The sequence below is a fragment of the Nanorana parkeri genome, unplaced genomic scaffold (genome assembly GCF_000935625.1).
Source record: "Nanorana parkeri isolate BGI_ZX_2015 unplaced genomic scaffold, ASM93562v1 scaffold1289, whole genome shotgun sequence".
In the NCBI taxonomy this organism is placed as follows: Eukaryota; Metazoa; Chordata; class Amphibia; order Anura; family Dicroglossidae; genus Nanorana; species Nanorana parkeri.
Genome location: NW_017307557.1, coordinates 122,952 through 140,696, shown reverse-complemented (window position 1 = coordinate 140,696; position 17,745 = coordinate 122,952). Strand labels below are relative to the sequence as shown.

The following is a 17,745-nucleotide window of genomic DNA, read 5'->3' as shown; positions in this document are numbered from 1 at the left end:
ATCAGTCAGCAATGTGACGCGCACTGCAGAGGTCAGCAACGTGACGCGCAATGCAGAGGTCAGCAATGTGACGCGCAGTGCGGAGGTCAGCAATGTGACACGCAGTGCGGAGGTCAGCAATGTGATGCACAGTGCAGAGGTCAGCAATGTGTCGTGCAGTGCAGAGGTCAGGGTGTGACACACAGTACAGAGGTCAGGGTGTGATGCACAGTACAGTGGTCAGGGTGTGACGCACAGTACAGAGGTCAGTACACAGTACAGAGCTCAGCAGTCAGTATGTAACGCAGTGCAGAGGTCACAAAGAAAGAACAGGGACTTACAGTTGCTTTGATCTCTTCTCCTGGTGATGGTGGGGGAGCAGGGAGATTTCCTACACGTCCAGCTGGCTCTCTCTCATGCGCAGCAGAAGCTGGCCAACTGCAGTTCGGCAGTCTTCCTCTCCCACCAATGGCAGCTGAGGTGGGTGGAGAAAACTGCTGTGGCCGTCGAGGAGCCTAATCGAAGCGGGCACAGACGATGGCAGGCAAGCTTCTTGTTCTCTTCTCCCCGCCGCCGCAGTCTTAAAGTCAGAGCAGTATTAAAGAGCCCCCCCCCTCCCAGTCCACATCTTTTGGACGTTATTATTCTGAGTTGCCCCACTCAGTATGCCCCTCGCTTGCGACCATATTGAGTGGAGCACTCATATTAATAACGTGCTGGATTAGTCTGACCCAGGGGCAGACTAGGCCCCGGGGCAGGGTGGCAATTGCCCCCCGGGCCTCTCTGATACCTTTGCAAACGCCCCCCACCGCCGCCGTAAGCATATAATCCCTCCCTTCTCGGCAGCTCTGCTGCTGCAGCGGCCAAGAGTGGAGAGATTAAGTGCTTCCGGCGTCAGGGGGCGTTTGCAAAGGTATCAGAGAGGCCCGGGGGGCAATTGCCACCCTGCCCCGGGGCCTAGTCTGCCCCTGGGTCAGACTAATCCAGCACGTTATTAATATGAGTGCCCCACTCAATATGGCCGCAAGCGAGGGGCATACTTAGTGGGGCAATTCAGATTAATAACGTCCAAAAGATGTGGACTAGGAGGGGGGGGCTCTTTAATACTGCTCTGATCACACTGCTGAGCGATCCCTCTCTCTCCTCCCGGCCGCTGCAGCTTCAGCTCCACGAAGTGGGCACTCAGAGAGGCAGCTCTGATCACACCTGTCAGTGTTCCCTCTCTCTCCTCCTGGCCGCTGCAGCTGCAGAGCGGCCGGTAGGAGAGAAGAGGGAGCGATAACAGGTGTGATCAGAGCCGCCTCTTGGAGCTGAAGTGGCCGGGAGGGAGAGAGAGGGATCGCAGAGAGCTAGTGTGGGCTCTGGATGGGACACTACCGCCGCGGTGATCGTTCACTTCTGTTCTCTCTTCTCCTTCTCGGCTGCTCTGTAGCTGCAGCAATCGAGAAAGAGAAGAGAGAACAGAAGCGAGCGACCCTGGTCCCGCCGGAGGCGCACTCCATTGCTGACATTCCACTAGCCCCCCCGCACTTTTCACTCGCCAATTGCGAGGGGGCGAGTGGTAATTTTGAGGCCTGCTTAGTATAGTATAGTGTGCTGGTTGGTCTGGTATCTCTGGCAAAATGTGTGAAAATGCTCCTAGTTGCTGATGAATATGTAACAGCAAAATGTGTTTCTGGGTTTTGTTTTACTATATACTGTATATTCAGCAAGCTGATAAACCTATTTTCGGAGAGAAGAGGTGTTCAGATTTTTTGGGGGATGCATTCCACCTGCATTTCAGACTGGTTTAAGATGCTTCTGAGATCCCTCACTGGTGATGCCAACTAGGGATGAGCTCAGGTTCAGACTGAACCAGGTCTGAACCTTAACTCCTTTGAAACCAAAGGGAACCTCTGCCGAACACGGATGGAAGCTCCTTCTGTGCCACCCAATCAGCTGCTGATGAGGAGTTCCCCACAGCTTGATGTAAGCAAAGGGGTGGAATGCAGTGGTGTTATTGACCCCATAGGGTTATATGCCTATATTTGGTCAATTACATTTACTTAATATGGCTATGTAGCCTAATAGGTATATAAGATCAACACAAGCACCCTGACCCTTTGTTTACATGTAGCTGTGGGGTGGGGAATGCCCAGCCCACAGCTGATTGGGTAGAATAGCCCATGGCACTTCATTGTTTGGAGGAGTTAAGATTCGGTCCACACCTGAGTGCATCCCTTCTTCTGACCTGCATTTAGCCTTATAAATTAACTCAAGCTGGTTTTGCATTCCCAATGGACTTGTATGGAGAGAGATGCAGTTCTAACAAGAACAAAAGCCTGTGTACACAAGCACAATGTGTTATTGTTCAATAAACCACAGAATTAGGTAGATACTCTGTGTCGCCAGCATACAACACAGACTCTATCACTGTGTGATCTTCTTCAGAGACATGGACTGTGTGCAGCAACAGCACTAGAATAAGACTCTTGGGACTGCCTGATAAAAACAGCTGACAGTTAAGAGAGGACTAGAATATAGTACCACATTAAAAGGCAGGATTGGCAGCAGAGAAGTGTAGTAACCAGAGGCAACTAAATGTAGATATCCAAGTATGAGCTGAAAACGAACACAGACAGATGCCAAAAACAAACCAATCCATAACACAAACCAGTTCCATAAATACAATAAAAGCTTGAGAGCTATTTACAGAACAAAATGTTTTCTGTGAACAGTTCATAGAATGCATGGCGTTCTGTGGATGGCCAAAGGGAGAGAGGGGTGGGTAAATGACACTAGTGCTTCCATGTATGAGAGCTGCAGCATACATATTGGCAGCAGGCCAGAAGTATAGCACAGCAGTTTAAAATGTAATGGATTTTAAGGGGGGACCCCATGCAAAAACATTAACAAAAATGAGGTCCCCCCCTTCACATTAAAATCCCCCTTCAAACCTGAAGCCCCTCTTCACACCAGGGACCCCACTTTCACATACGAGTACCCCTTCGCAGCAGGAGCATCCTCTTTTTACATAGAGGCCCCCCCTCTCATAATAGGAGCCCTCCTTCACATCAGGTCCCCCTCTTTCACATCAGAGTCCCCCCTTCATATGACAAAGCTTTACTTCACATCAGAAGCCTTCACTTCACATCAGGAGTCCTCTTCACATCAAAAGTCCCCCTTCGCATCAGGAGGATTTCAAGGCACCCCTCAGTAAGCCAGAAGGCACCCCAGGGTGCCACAGCACACTCGTTGGGAAAGGCTGGTATAGCGAGTATAGCTTTTGAAGTAGATCTGCCTGGAGTTCTATTGAGGACTTGTTCACACCAATTGCGGTGCGTCCCAGAGCGGTAGCTGCTGGAACGCACAGAAATCGCTCACTGAACTTCCCCCTTCATTCTGGGGCAGGAGGGGGCGTGGCGGTGCAGTGAAGTCCCCCAGTGCGATCGGACACATGGCAAAACACTGCCTGCGTTCCGGTCCACTGCAAACACATAAAAAAAGAGCATGCAGCATTTTTTCGCGTTCCCAGTGGAACAGAACGCAGGCAATTTTTTGCCACGCGTCTGATCGCACTGCGAGCTGAGGTGTGTGGCTGTGGTGCCATTGATTTTAATGCACCGCCACGCCCCCTCCCGACCCAGAATGAAGGGGAAGTTTAGTGAGCAAGTGCTGTGCGATCCAGCAGCTACCGCTCTGAAACGCACCACAATTGGTGTGAATGGGCCCTTAAAGATGTTACACTGATGTTTATTGGTTTTTCCAATGTGTTTTTCCAATAAAGAAATCCTTATTCTGGCGACAGGTAAGTCACCAGGATCGCTTCTGTTGTAAAGCCGACAGTCGGCTCTACAAGTTTAAACAGAGTCCCGGCGGCAAAAGTCACCGGGAGTCTGTTTAAACAGCCCCGATGCTGGCGACGTACACTGTACGTCGTCAGTCACGAAGGGGTTAAACCAAAACTCTTGTTGAACAACCAGTCTGATATATTTTGGACGGTCTGATTAAATGGCATCTAATTTGTAATCTTTCCTTAATAAACCAAAAGCAGAATGTTATGCCAGCTGGAGGAGTTCTTGTCATAAAGAACGAGCATGCTCAATATATTTGAACATTATGGTAGACGTAACCTATGCTGGAGGATCAATGTTTATTGTAACATTCAGTGGTGAACACTAGGGGGCAACGAAAGGCTTCTCTGTTGAGATACATTCTTATGTTTCATATTTACTTGGGCCTCTGTGTCTAGTTTGAATTTCATGTGCTTGGCAATTTTTCCTATGTTAGTTTTTTTTTTTAAACTTCACCAAGCTTGCATGTATAAAGATATATTATTTGCTAGACGGGGGCATGGTGGTGGTGATGGTCGGGGTAACCATATCACTTGAAAAGTCTGTTGAATAAGTGCTGCACAAATATCCTTCATATTTTTGGAGAAACACATCTTTGTAATTGCTCTTTTTTGCATTTAGAACGCGCTGCAGCTTTTGCAGGACAGTTTTGCAAAGTGCATGTTTTTGGATTCTTCCATCTAATGAAGATTCTGTGGAGGATTTTTCCATTAACAAGCTAAAAAATGATTGGCCTTAACATTTATTTCTATAGCACTGTCAATATACGCAGCTCTTTACACACTATTTATTCACATATGTCCTTGCCCCCAATGAGCTTACAATCTTTGTTAGATATAGATTTTTTTGCCAGAGCAGTGTTCCTCAATGTGTGACATTGTAGGAATACAACTTAGGTTTGTGGATTGCAATGCATGCTTAGTAAAATACACTTTTTTCCTATAACATTTTAATCTGAAACACATAACATGATTTCACAAAAGCCTAATGCGTGCAATAAACTATTGTACAGATCTGCTGGGTTTGTGCATTTTGATATCAGTTCTTACAGGGGACATCCCCCTAATGCCGTGCATCTCAGGCTGCTGGCTGTCACTGACGGCTGTGAGGAGGAATGTGTCGCTGTTCAGATCATGTTCAGATCATTGACAACCTGTCAGTGATCTGTGCAGCGACGTGTTCCTCCTCACAGCCGCTGCTGAGTCAGTGACAGCCAGCAGATGCGGAGGAGGAATCTGGGCCCGGCGTAGGCAGCGGAGGAGGCAAGGCCCGCCAGCAACCATGGAGGAGGGGGAGGCGGGGCCCTGCGGTGGAGGAGGCTGACAGGTAAGAGGTGTACAGGGGTGTGACCAGCCCACCTGAGACCCTGCAGAGCCCACCATAGAAAGTCTTTGGTGGGCTCTGCAGGGTTACTCTCAAGTGGGCTGTTTGGGATCTCAGGTGGGCTCTGCAAGGGGCGTTACTAGAAATCACAGGGCCCCATACAACATTTTGCTATGGGGCCTTGTGATGTTCCTTTAATGTAAAAATAATTCCACACCAGTTTAGAAAGTTATATTTATGAACTGAACAAACTGGATGTGAAAATGATCATGTCCCCAGCTAACAACTGCACATAACTCTATGTATTGATGCTTCAGTGAGGTGCCTTCATGCTATCGGCTCTGCAGGGCTCCGGAGTTAGACAGCCAGCCCTGCTCCGCGTATTGCAAGCCACTGTCAGCACTCTTCATACACAGAGCCAACATGCGGTATAAATGGCAGATCAACCTTCCAGATGAGTGAGTAGCTGACAGTGACTATTGACAGAGTGAGACCGTCTGTCAAACTGCAGGTGAGGGAAGGCAAAACCAGAAACAAAGGCAGACTGAGCTTTTATTAAAAAAACTGAAATAGCTAGCAAAATCAGCATTAAAGTATATACTGTATAAGTAAAGATATGGTTGAGGAACTTAACTGAGATCCATACACTAATAAACACAGGAGACAGCTCTTCTTGTAATGTGGAGTTTAATTAGGATATTTACATTTGCATATAACACATAGGGTCCTTAGGCTACTCTTGTTTCATATTCTACACACTTACACGGTAAGCACCAGCTTAGTGTGGCCTGAAAGGGGTCTAGGGGAAGACAGAACATGTTCAATGCTTAAGAGGTGTGCAGCAGGTGTGACTAGTTCAGCAACAAGTCAGTAATAAATTAAACAGCTAAACATACAACCAATCACATCACATACTTGCATAGTATACATACATGGCCCTCAACAACAAACATGCAATCTCAAGAGGTGAAATAAAACTGGATTTTAGTAACACTGCCAAAAGTGGAGTCCTTGGAGCACTTTGGACCATTTTACCAGTTTACTACATACTGGGTGAATTGCCAATATTTGGCCAGAGGAGTGAAGAACAAAGTCCATTGCACCAGCAAAGTGGGAAGTAGGGAAGAGAAGAAGAAAGGCACTCAGATGAAACAGGTACGGAGAGAGAATGCTGACAAGGGAAGCAAACAATAAGAATAGTATAAGTGGGACACTTCAGACCAATAGGAAGAACATGGCCACCTCATCTCTGAAGCAGGCTCCAGGCAGCCGATGTTATCAAAACATCTAATAGGTAAGCTTCCAGGTCTGTTGGTGTGGTGTAATGCTGCATAGGAGCCAGAATAGGGATACCTCTTTGGTGAGTCAAGAAGTAGAAACTTCCTAAGAAATATCCTCATTATCTTCATAGCAAAAGGTAGACCAGTGGTCAAACCCCTAGGACACTAAGCTGAAACCGAGGCTTATGCCTCCTCTCGAAAGGAAATAGTGTTATACAATTTTCCTTAGTGTCCATCCTCCAATGCATAGTGCTGTTACCTAGAGGTCTGCTGTGCACTACCAAAGAACATTATGAAAACTTAAAAAAGTAAACAGTCCTTTTAACTCTTGTTATTCAGCAGATACATACAGCTTAACTCCAGCCACAATGTTTTTGGAAGGGCTAGAAACTCTGATAGATTTTTACTGGCATATGTGTCCCCACTGGGAAGGTTTCTTTCAGTCAAGGTGACCGGATGTAAGGCAGAACAGGAAGTAAGGGGAAATCTCCTTAAAGCCGAAGTGTAGTGTATGCATATAATACCCTCCCTTGATCAACATGCAATTAACATTTTCAATCCAAACACTTTGTTTTTCAATAAATACCTGTTTTGATACCCAGTGATGATACCACTGGGTCTGTCTGCTGCTCTTTGCTCCAAGTTTGGTAGGATGTTACAGCATTCTACCTCTGATATATTTCATAGAATCATATGAAAAAACACATCCCTAGGATTCCTTTAGATGTGCTGCTTCTCTCTGCTGGCCACTGGGTGCTTTAGACTTTAGCACATCTAAAGATATGTCCGTGATGTGTTCTTTTATATAGAAGTTCAGGGAAAAATTAATTAATGGCAGAGAAAGCCAATATCTGTGAGAGGGGAGCAAATGACAGTACAGATCAGGTGATTGAAGAATGATGGAGGTCATGAAGACAGGCAATGACGGTAGGCTCATGACAGCTGGTGCAAATTTAAAGGGTTATATTGCAGACATGCAAGTTTACAGGGAATAGAAAGTAATCAGTTTCCACAGAGCAAAATACTTGCTACAAGTCTGGGAAAAAAAGGTAAGGCTGGAGTTCAGCTCTAAGGGTTGCAGACAGCATTTAAATCTAAAAGAGGATATAGGCTATCTCCACTCTATCCATAACTAAGAAAAAAGTTTGACTGCAATTTAGCTTTAATATAGCTGCAGTTTTCATATACTTCCAAATAAATTATGACTGCATGCTTCACTGCACTAGCTTTGGTATCTGCATAATATTAATAATAAAAACAATTATAAAAGTAAAAAACTGCTAAATATACTAAGTCCTTCAGTACATCTTCTTAATACTGCTGTGATCACCGCACACCTCTCAAGCAATAAAAACATAGCAGTGCAAAGATTTCATTCTTGTGGCCCCCGAAACATATGACAAGAAGCCTTTGTATTGTCAGACATCCTGTTCTTGAGTGAAATTCTGAGTGATTACTCTTGTCCAAGAAAGCAGCATACTGGATTTAATATTCTATCATTTTAACACTACCTCCTACCAAGACATTAAATAATAGAAACACACATCACTCCAAATTATATACAGTGGTGACTATCTTGCTATGTGTACAAATGTGTTGCTCTTTTTCACTTCAAATAATACTCTCTATGTTACAATTCTTCATACAATGGGCCATCTTATTTAGCAGGCCAACCTAGTAACTGAGATGTTTTTTGACAGCAACAAACAAAATACATAAAAACATTTCGTCGTAACATGATGCCGTTCTTGCATAAGGACAAATGAGATTCTTTCCTGAGAGCAGTTTTCAGTATGACTTCAAAAAGAAGGACTTTCCCGAAACATGTCTTAAGATTCCTTCTGCCATAACACTCAAATGGTAAGAGCAGCAGCAAACATACCCGGATTTTCAGTATTGTGCAAAAACAGCTGAGGGTTCCTCATAATGGTTCCTTTAGGTTCCTACTGGTTATAAAGACATGGGTATAGATGAATCATTGAATACTGAAGAACACAGCTGGTTTTCTTAGAATGTTTCAGTATGTCCTGCTCTACTACCCAATCCACTGGTATTTTGTATTCAGTTCAAGGCCACAGTTCTTTGGATAATGACTTAAGGCAACTAGTGACTGTATGAAATGCTGGTGTATTTAAAAAATAATTATTTTAACTCAATGTGGCATAACTGAAGGTTCTTATGTCCCAACTGGAGAGTTTTCACAGCTGATCCAATTGCATCTTCACTGCATTTGTTAGTGGTTTGAAGTTTACATCCTGGACGAAGGTCCTGATAGCTCATAGAATAACACATAGGCATCACTACTCCTCACCTGGCTGGAAGACATTGCTGTAACCCTAAAACAGAAATGAAAAAACTGTTAACTGCATGTATAGAATGTTGCAATACAGAGTATTTTCTTACTTTATGAGAGAATTTCTGTGTGCACATATATACATATTAGGGATGCACCGAAACTGTTTTTTTGCTATCGATTTTTTGCTTTCTGTACTCGCCGATACCGAGTACCGATATCAGTGCTTCCGCTGGCATGGAGCCGGCTTCCCGGGCAATAAGGAAGCTGGGTGGCAGGTAATGACATGCTGCCCAGCTTCCTGATTGCCCGGGAAGCTGGCTCCATGTTGTTTGGCCGGCTCAATTGTGATTGGCAGGGAAACTGGCTTCCCAGCCAATCAGGAAGGTGGACGGCAAGTAATGACCCGCCTCCCGACTTTCTGATTGGCCGGGAAGCTGGCTCCATGCTGACTGGCTCGAAATTCTGCTGCCCAGCCAATCAGCATCGAGCTGGCTGTATGTCCGGCTCAATGCTAATTGGCCGGGAAACTGGCTTCCCAGCCAATCAACAAGGAGCCAGCTGTTCGATGCTGATTGGCCAGAAAGCCGGCTTCCAGCCAGTCAGCATGGAGCTGGCTTCCTGGGCCATCAGGAAGCCGGGAGGTGGGTCTTACTCGCCACCCAGTTTCCTGATGGCCCAGGAAGCCGGGTCCATGTTCCCCAATGGCACTGCCAGTCAGAGGAAATCTTCCTCTGACCGGAAGTTCCGGTATCGGGGAAGGTATCAGAGCATTTTGACGAGCACGAGTACTTGCCCAAATACTCGGTATCAACACCGATACTAGTATCGGTGCATCCCTAATACTTATAAAGCAGTGAATGTAACTTTCAGCAAACATTCACTGGTGAATCAATGACGATCATGAAAAACACATGCACTGGAAAGATTTACCTGCATAAATGTTTGGTGAATGTCAGATTCACTCACTTTATAAATATGACCAATAAATTAGAAAACAGCTCAGATGTATATAATTTAAATAGCTATATTTGTCGACATCAACTACTTGTTTTTCGATGTGCAGCATAGCTTAGATTGGGAGAGGAAAGGCCAACTCTAGGAGCCAGTCAGGGTCTTCTAATTATTTGCCATCTATTATAAATAGTCTTCTTTGAGTGTTTTTTAAATAAAAAATGAAGAAGTAAGTTGAAAAGAGAAGATGGTTTACACCTTGATCATTACCTTGAGTCATTAAATGTGTGCCACTCTCCATTGTTTGTATTCTTGCAGTAAGCAGTATAATGACCTCCCATGGTAGTGCCCGAATGATTGGACACAGCATAAAGATTATATGTAGCTTGAGCTGCAAAAATAAAATGTAACAAGCTTATATTTGAAAGTATCAACTACAACATCAGAAACAAAGTAAATGTGAAAAAATCTAGCAAAATGATAATAGTAAGATTATTAGTGCAGAGTAGGGCTGCAACAACTAATCGATTTAATCGATAATAATCAATCATGAGAATAGTTGGCAACTATTCTCATTATCGGTTAGATGTTTGGGGGGGGAGAGATTTTTTTAAATGTGATCAATCAATTAGTTGAAAAAATTATCAGGCAACTAATTGATTATGACAATAATCGTTAGCTGCAGCCCTAGTACAGAGGAGATAAAAGTATAAAGCTACTGATACATCCGAACGGTTGCTGGTACTAAAAATCTAGTAGGTGAAAGCCCTGATTTCTCTCCCAATATTTTCATCAACATGCATGTTTGTATTCAACAGAAACATATAATATGACTTTGAGTTCTGTACTTATCTCTGTTAGCAATGGAGTACAAACTAGAATACAAAAATGAACATCAAGGACAATTCTACTTAATCCATCAGTGGTCTATAGTAGCCAATACCCTTCTTGATCATGTCCCAAATATGCAAAATGAGTGGGTATCAGACAGGCAGCATCTTACGTGCAGGGCACTATTATGTCTCTCTGTGATCCCAGAACCCTGAAGTACCTGAATGTCTAAAGCATGAAGGTTTCAACCATCTCAATCCCTGTAGGGAGATGAAAGGGGAAAATGCACCTCCCTTCAATGCCCAATATGTGTAAGAATAGGGGCGACCAAGTAAGGTATAGTGTTCATACCTTACTTGGTCAGGTGTTTCTTTTTGTTAGAATAAGGAAGGGTTTATACCACTGTAAGATTATGTTTTGCTTTCTGTATCTGGTGGGGTTAGTTTCCTTCACTTCCTGTCCTCATGATGTAACAGGAAATATTTCCAAAGTCAGGGGAATTTCCATTTTAGACAGTTACCACTGCAATGGGTGTCCCTATTGGATGATTTACCCTCAACCCTTGCTTTGGCAACAACTCTACAGTTTTGGACTTCTCCACTTTCAGCTTTGATGACAATGGTCACCAGGACAAATAGACTGGTTGAATCGCCTCAACAGGGACAGAGGCAGCAATAAAAACTTGACAGTGGGTCTAACGCTATCCACAACTTAAAAAAAAATCTTCCCAGGTCTTTACAAAGCATTTGCTTGGAAATTGCATGTTTGTATTTTTGGGGCACTGCCTATTTATGTTTCAACACTCCATGATGGTGCAACAAAAATATATTGTGAATTAATACACTGTATATATTTTGCACCTTTTTTGATTTTGAATCTTTCTTGAGTGGTAAGGCTGGTGGGCCTGGGCTGTTATTAACCATTGTGTCTAATAGACCTTGCAGCACCAACAGCATACTCTTTCACAAAAAACAAAACCTTAAATGGTATAATAACAAATTTAGCAGATTTACTACTTTGCCAGGCAGAGTGTTGGATCTAAAACCTACAAATCATCAATGGAACAGATTTTTAATTACTTCCCCATACAAAAGTTTTGAGACAAAATAGCAGATGAGGATATGGAAGAAAAATGAGAATGTCAGCCTGTACCATCCTCAGAAAGGTGTCACCTTAGATTATATCCTCCCCTTGCCTTAATGAGACCCTTCACCTTGCCTATTCAGCACAAAGTGACATTATACTGTATGTACTGTATAAAGCTCACCCCTGACCACTTTATATTCACCTCTCTAGTGCTCCCCTAAAGATCGCGATCACCCCCTTTCAATTACGTGATAGTTCTCGGGCATAGCAATTGTCTTCTAGGCCCCAGTAATGCATCATGGGAGGAAGTCACTACACTGGGTATTTTGTAGCGGCAGCCACACAAGAGGAGTATTGGGGAGTGCGAAAGAAATGAGTAGAAAGTGGACAGGGGGTGGACTTTACAGAGGCCCTGTCACTTTACCCTGACGGCCCAAGGTGATAGGATCCCCTTAACAGAGAAAGGAAGATACTGTCTATACAGTAGGAAGTAGAAAGAATATACGATTAAGAAAAAAAACTTACTGCTGTGCTCTGCAGAGAATTCCCGCAAGTCTAAGTCTCGAAGAGGGAAATTCACAAATGTGGAAAGCTTGCTACTTCTTATGCGACCTTCAGAAAACCGCTTAAGATCTGTAGAATTTTAGGGTTAAGGAAGAGAAACTGCAGCTTCTGAATATGACATAACTATGGCATAACTACAGGATAAGAAAGATATAACACATAGAAGTTAGTAGCTTCCCTTAAGGTAACCCTAAGGACTCAGATTCACATTGGCTTCCTGCGTTAGTTTTATTTAAATGTAGCAAAAATTGATCTGGGGAAGTATAGTGTTTATTTTGCCTTCATATGCAAAATCTACACTTGCTTTATATGCAAAATGTCTATGCATTTACATGCGTTTAGATGTAATCAGAATATCTCATCTGTTCCTGGATGCACATATTTAATTTTTTTCTAAATCTGATACTGCTGTTAAAATACAATGCACACTATTTAGCATGAATGTAGGAATCTGTCATATTTTTTTTTCCATTCAGCCCATATGCTGAATGAAAAAAAATATAACCATGTGTACTCAGCTTAAGTTTCTGGCCCCTTAGAAGGTAAAAAGCATCAGTTATGGTGGAGAGAGTGTTGCTGAGCCGCATGAGACAACATGAAAATAAACAAATAAATACTAGGGTCCAGGTAGTGGGGTTTGCATAATTATTTTATCCCCGGGCTGGCATCTTAACATAGAAGTAGATGCTGAACCTGAACGATGCCAATGCCAGTGAAGGCTAGTGCCAGAAGGCTGATATCTTGGTGAGAGGTAATATATACCTGAGTGTTAAACCTACAAATTATTTATGCGGGATATGTGTTGCTGACACTCCTATCCCAGATAGCTTTTTGTCTATATTGTCTATAAATATGGTTCCATGAGAATATATGGTATGAGGTACTAAAAATGATGGTTGTTATTGGGGATATGTACCCAGATAATTTTTTTATAATGTAGGGTTAATAAAGTGACATTTGGAAAGGGTTTTGTTTGTATTTTTCTGTGTGTGTATAATAGTCCCCAATCACTTATATTTCAGGTGCGATTAGGGATTCCTGTGTCAGGAATTTGCTTTTTCCTGCAGCAGGAATCAATAATCTGGCGTTTACAAGCACAGTTGTGTATCCAGGGAGAGTGATTGATTTCCAACTGCATGTAATCATATCACATACCATTACATGTGGTGTGCAGGTGTTTACATGCAGCGGCCGTCACCTGATCATTAACTTGAATGGGTGACAGCTGCCGCTTGTAAATGCTTGTAACATGCGCAGATATTAATACTGGTACCGTATATAGTTAAATGTTATTTTGAAGCATGAAATTTGGCAAGCGGCCCCCACGGGACTAAAAAATGTGTCCAGTGGCCCCTGAGTAAATTGAGTTTGAGACCCCTGCTTTAAGACAATAATCATATTCAAATGAAAGCTGGAATCTGAAATCTCAGCGATGGTTGCTGACAACACAGACAGTTTTAAAATATTTATAAATGATGCTCTAGGAGGAAAAAAAAGAATTTGGTAATTTCATCTGATATTAGCTTATGGTTGCTATATAACAGTGATACAACAAACAGTCAAACAGTAGCTCCATGGAAGGATACGTAGTACAAGGATCTTTGGAAATTTCTGGATGGTGAATTTCTTGATACATTTTCTACGAACTTTACATCTACAGCATGTCTGATTAAGAATATAAAAACAATGTTATAGAAAGACACAATTTGTTTGAACTGAAATTCTGCAACTCAGCATTGGCAGTAATTATGTACTAAATGTAAAGCAAAAAACAACAACTTTGTCTTACAGTTAAATGTAAAGCACTTTTGTTTTTTACTCTGTGCACAGCTACCAGCAAATATGTCTGAGTCTTTAGCTAATGTATATAATTGCACATATGAGGGTACTGGCCCAACTACCGTATTTTGCGGTCCATAAGACGCACCGGACCATAGGACGCAGGGAGGTCCGGCGCGCCTTATGGAGCACTCGAGACTGTAGCTTCTGTCACAGCTTCTATGACAGAAGCTGTGACAGAAGCTGCAGTTAGTGACCGCTGAGACAGGTGGCGCTGTGATTACAGCGCCACGGTCTCAGTGATGACACAGAGCAGGCAAAGAACGTCTATTCTTCGTCTGCTCTATGGTTATCTCGATCGTCGCTGCTGCTCGGTTTTAATACGAGTGATCTTATTAGATCACTCGTATTAAACGAGCAGTGGCTCCTGCTGCTGAACTCGATCGCCGCCGCCGCTGCTCGGCTTTAATACGAGTGATCTCGTTAGATCACTCGTATTAAACGAGCAGTGGCTCCTACTACTCGCCCGGCGCCCGAAACTGCATGTCTCGGGCGTCGGGATTCGCTCCATAAGACGCAGGCATTTTTTCCCCCTCCTTTTGGGGGGAAAAAAGTGCGTCTTATGGAGCGAAAAATACGGTACATTCTTCGGCAGGAATAACCACAGTCATGACATTAATTGCTGTGGGTAAAAGATGTGGACCGCAATTCCCAAGGCTCAACAAATACTGTTACCATGGTCAGATTTCTGTCCTCTGTAATCATAATTTTATTAATACACTGCAGTGTCATCTACCCTGAGCCAAACACTGTACAATGCATGCATCTTATTAGATTTTGTATCTTTGACCATTATTCCTTGTAATTAGGGCTGTTACTGATTAAAATTTTTCGTGTTCGATTAATCTAAATTTTTTTAATCGATTAATTTTGATTAATTATAACGCACATACAGATCCAACTACATTGGCCTATACACATACAGCACAGTAATGAAGTAATACAATGAACTAGGATCACACTAATCCAGCACGTTATTAATCTCACGTGCCCCACTCAATATGGCCGCCGCTTGAGTGGGGCAACTCAGAATAATAACGTGCTGGATTAGTGTGATCCTAGTTCATTTTATTACTTCATTGCTGTGCTGTATGTGTATAGGCCAATGTCTTGGCTGGCGCTCGTGCAGAAAGTTTAAAAAAAAATGTAATCGATCAAAAAAAATGTTATCGATCAAAAAGATTAACGATTAATCGAGAAATTAATCGTTAATTTGCACAGCCCTACTTGTAATATAACTTTGGTAAAGGAAGTACTACAAAGTACTCAAGTGAGAAGGCATGGACCTCTTTTAAGGTGCATATATAAAAGCTGTGATGATCTCATTGTGGTCACTTCAGTAAAAAAAAAAAAGAGGGAATACTGAATATATTAAATACAGACTGTCGAAAAAAACTTGTTTGACAGTTACACTGGGCCAGTACAGTATTTCCTACAGGTCCCACGTTCTACTTATTTTCATTCATTGCCTAGATATATGAAGCTAAATAGGGCAAAAATTGCTGCAGATATAAAGTGCAGGAACTTGGAGGTATACTTGCCACCTCCAAAACACTTCTGTCAAAGCTTCAACACTTCTGGTGGTGTCATAGTTTGCTACTAATCCCCTTCCCGATTCCTATTAGCATACCACTATGATAAGCAGCATCCCTGGGCAATAGAAATCTGCAAAAGGAGGAAGGGGCAGAAAAATGCTATAGCTTTATCAGCCATAGTGGCCTTAGATTCTGCTGTGACAGGTAGGTTTGGGAGGCTGCTGCAGATATGTGTACCTCTAGTTGCCTTAACTGCATATCTGCAGCAGTACCTCCCCCTCTCCCAACCCTTCCCAGTGACAGAGTCTCTTTAAATGCTAGTTAATAACTAGGGTCTTCATACTGTCTCCAAAAATATTTACATAAAGAGATCATAATATTATAGTGCTATTGCTTTTCTACTTCCACTAAATGAATGTAAACTTGCTTTACTAATTTTCCAGTACGGTGGTACTCTAATTGAAATCCTTGTCATTTGGCTGACATATGAGTACAATTAAAAAGACAGTGAATAGAGTAATGATGATATGTAGCAATTTACAGCAAAAAAAAATATTTCAGTACTCAAATAAGACTGGTGAAAAATACATTCTGATTAGTTACACATTTGCTTACGGAAGAGGTGAGGTATTCTTTTAAAATAAAACTTACTGGTTTTTCATCCCCATCTAAAACATCTTCCTTGGTAAAAAGACGAATGCATTCCATTAAAGACACATCTGAAACGCTCTTCTGTATAAAAGACATGTATGTAATTACTAACATGAATCACAAGTGGTCTCATTTATAAGCTACAGCGCTATAGGTGATGGCTATATGACAGTAGGTGTTTGTTATTATTGGAGCTAGAATCTGACAAGCTGCTATGAGCAACACAGTTATCTTTAATTTTAAGCAGTTTTATATTAACTTATCTTGCTTTGCAGTTGGCAAGGATGTAGCTACAGTATAGCTACAGATGCCCACAAAGCAGGTATGGAGCCTGGGGACAGTCGGTGCTCTGCATGGCAGGGTATTGGGAGGTGACTCAACCTGAAGAGTTATGCAGTGAAGCATCCTTTTCCTCTCCCAACTGGGGCTGATAGCAGAAATTAGGTTATGTATGTCCCACGTGGGGTATTGTAATGTGTTACTTTAAGGTGTTGCATGCGATGTCCACAATCAGTCTCAGTTTGAAGAATCGGATGCTTTACTTCACAGCTGCACCTGCCTTAAAACACTTTCTCCACTGAACAGAAACTTCTCTATCTCCGCCAAGCAAACCTCTTTTTTCTAGGGCAATCTTTTTCCACCTGACAGATGCTCTAGGCCAGTTTCTTTCAATATATATAGCAAGCACTTCAGGGTTGGCTCTATTTACATGGTAGGCAGTCTATCCTGAAGGCAAACACTCTATAGTAGGCTCTATTTTAGGATAGTCTCTCTAGATGGCAGACACTCTAAGACAATCTCTCTATCTCCCTCTATCCAGAGCAGGCTCTTTCCGCAATGCAGGCAACCCTAGTCAGTCTCTCTGTCTCTACAACAATCTCTAGAGCAGTCCACTCTCACTGTCTCCATAGCAGTCTCTTACCACATAACAGGCATTCAAGTGGACTATCTCTCCAAAGGCGGATATTCCAGGACAATCTCTTTCATTCTCTAGGAAAGTCTTTATCCACATGTCAGGCCCCCTGGAGCAACATCTCCAAATAGCAGGCACCCCAGGGCAATCTCTCCAAATAACAGGCACCCCAAGGCACTCTCTCCACATGGCAGGCAGCCCAAGGCAATCTCTCCACATGGCAGGCAGCCCAAGGCAATCTCTCCACATGGCAGGCACCCCAGGGCAATTTCTCTACATAGCAGGCACTCCAAAATAAGCTGTCTCTTCAAGGCAGTCTTACATCACTTGGAAAAATGACTATTACTCTTACTACAGTACATGAATAAGAATGCCTGTGTGTAACATTGCCCCTTTCTATACAAAACCCAAAACATTGAATCCAGTCATTGCTGAAATGTTTTACCTTAGCAATGGGTAGTGACAAGTCCCAGAATGGGTCATATACCGTAGAACAATATCCGCATTCACTGCATGTAAGTGAGCTCTTCAATTGGCCAACAAACAGTTCTGTTGGAAGGTAAAAAAGATGTAACAAAATACAATTATTAATAATATTACTATAATGGTCTCTGTGCAGAGGATTGACCCCCCCCCCCAGGCGTGACCCAACCATCGCTCTCCG

General features: G+C 42.8%; 1 protein-coding gene across 2 annotated transcripts in view; it reads right to left on the bottom strand.

The window, feature by feature from the left end:
• Positions 1-8,476: 8,476 nt before the first annotated feature.
• The window catches only part of USP2 (ubiquitin specific peptidase 2), a 64,407-nt gene continuing 55,138 nt past the window's right edge, over positions 8,477-17,745 (bottom strand). For both annotated transcript variants that reach the window (XM_018569110.1, XM_018569111.1), the window contains 6 exons: positions 17,527-17,630; positions 16,169-16,249; positions 13,730-13,808; positions 12,105-12,212; positions 9,933-10,053; positions 8,477-8,751 (listed from right to left, as the gene is read on the bottom strand). In XM_018569110.1, the coding sequence (XP_018424612.1) occupies positions 8,664-8,751; positions 9,933-10,053; positions 12,105-12,212; positions 13,730-13,808; positions 16,169-16,249; positions 17,527-17,630 (581 nt within the window). In that variant the 3' untranslated portion in view covers positions 8,477-8,663. The remainder of the gene's footprint in view (positions 8,752-9,932; positions 10,054-12,104; positions 12,213-13,729; positions 13,809-16,168; positions 16,250-17,526; positions 17,631-17,745) is intronic.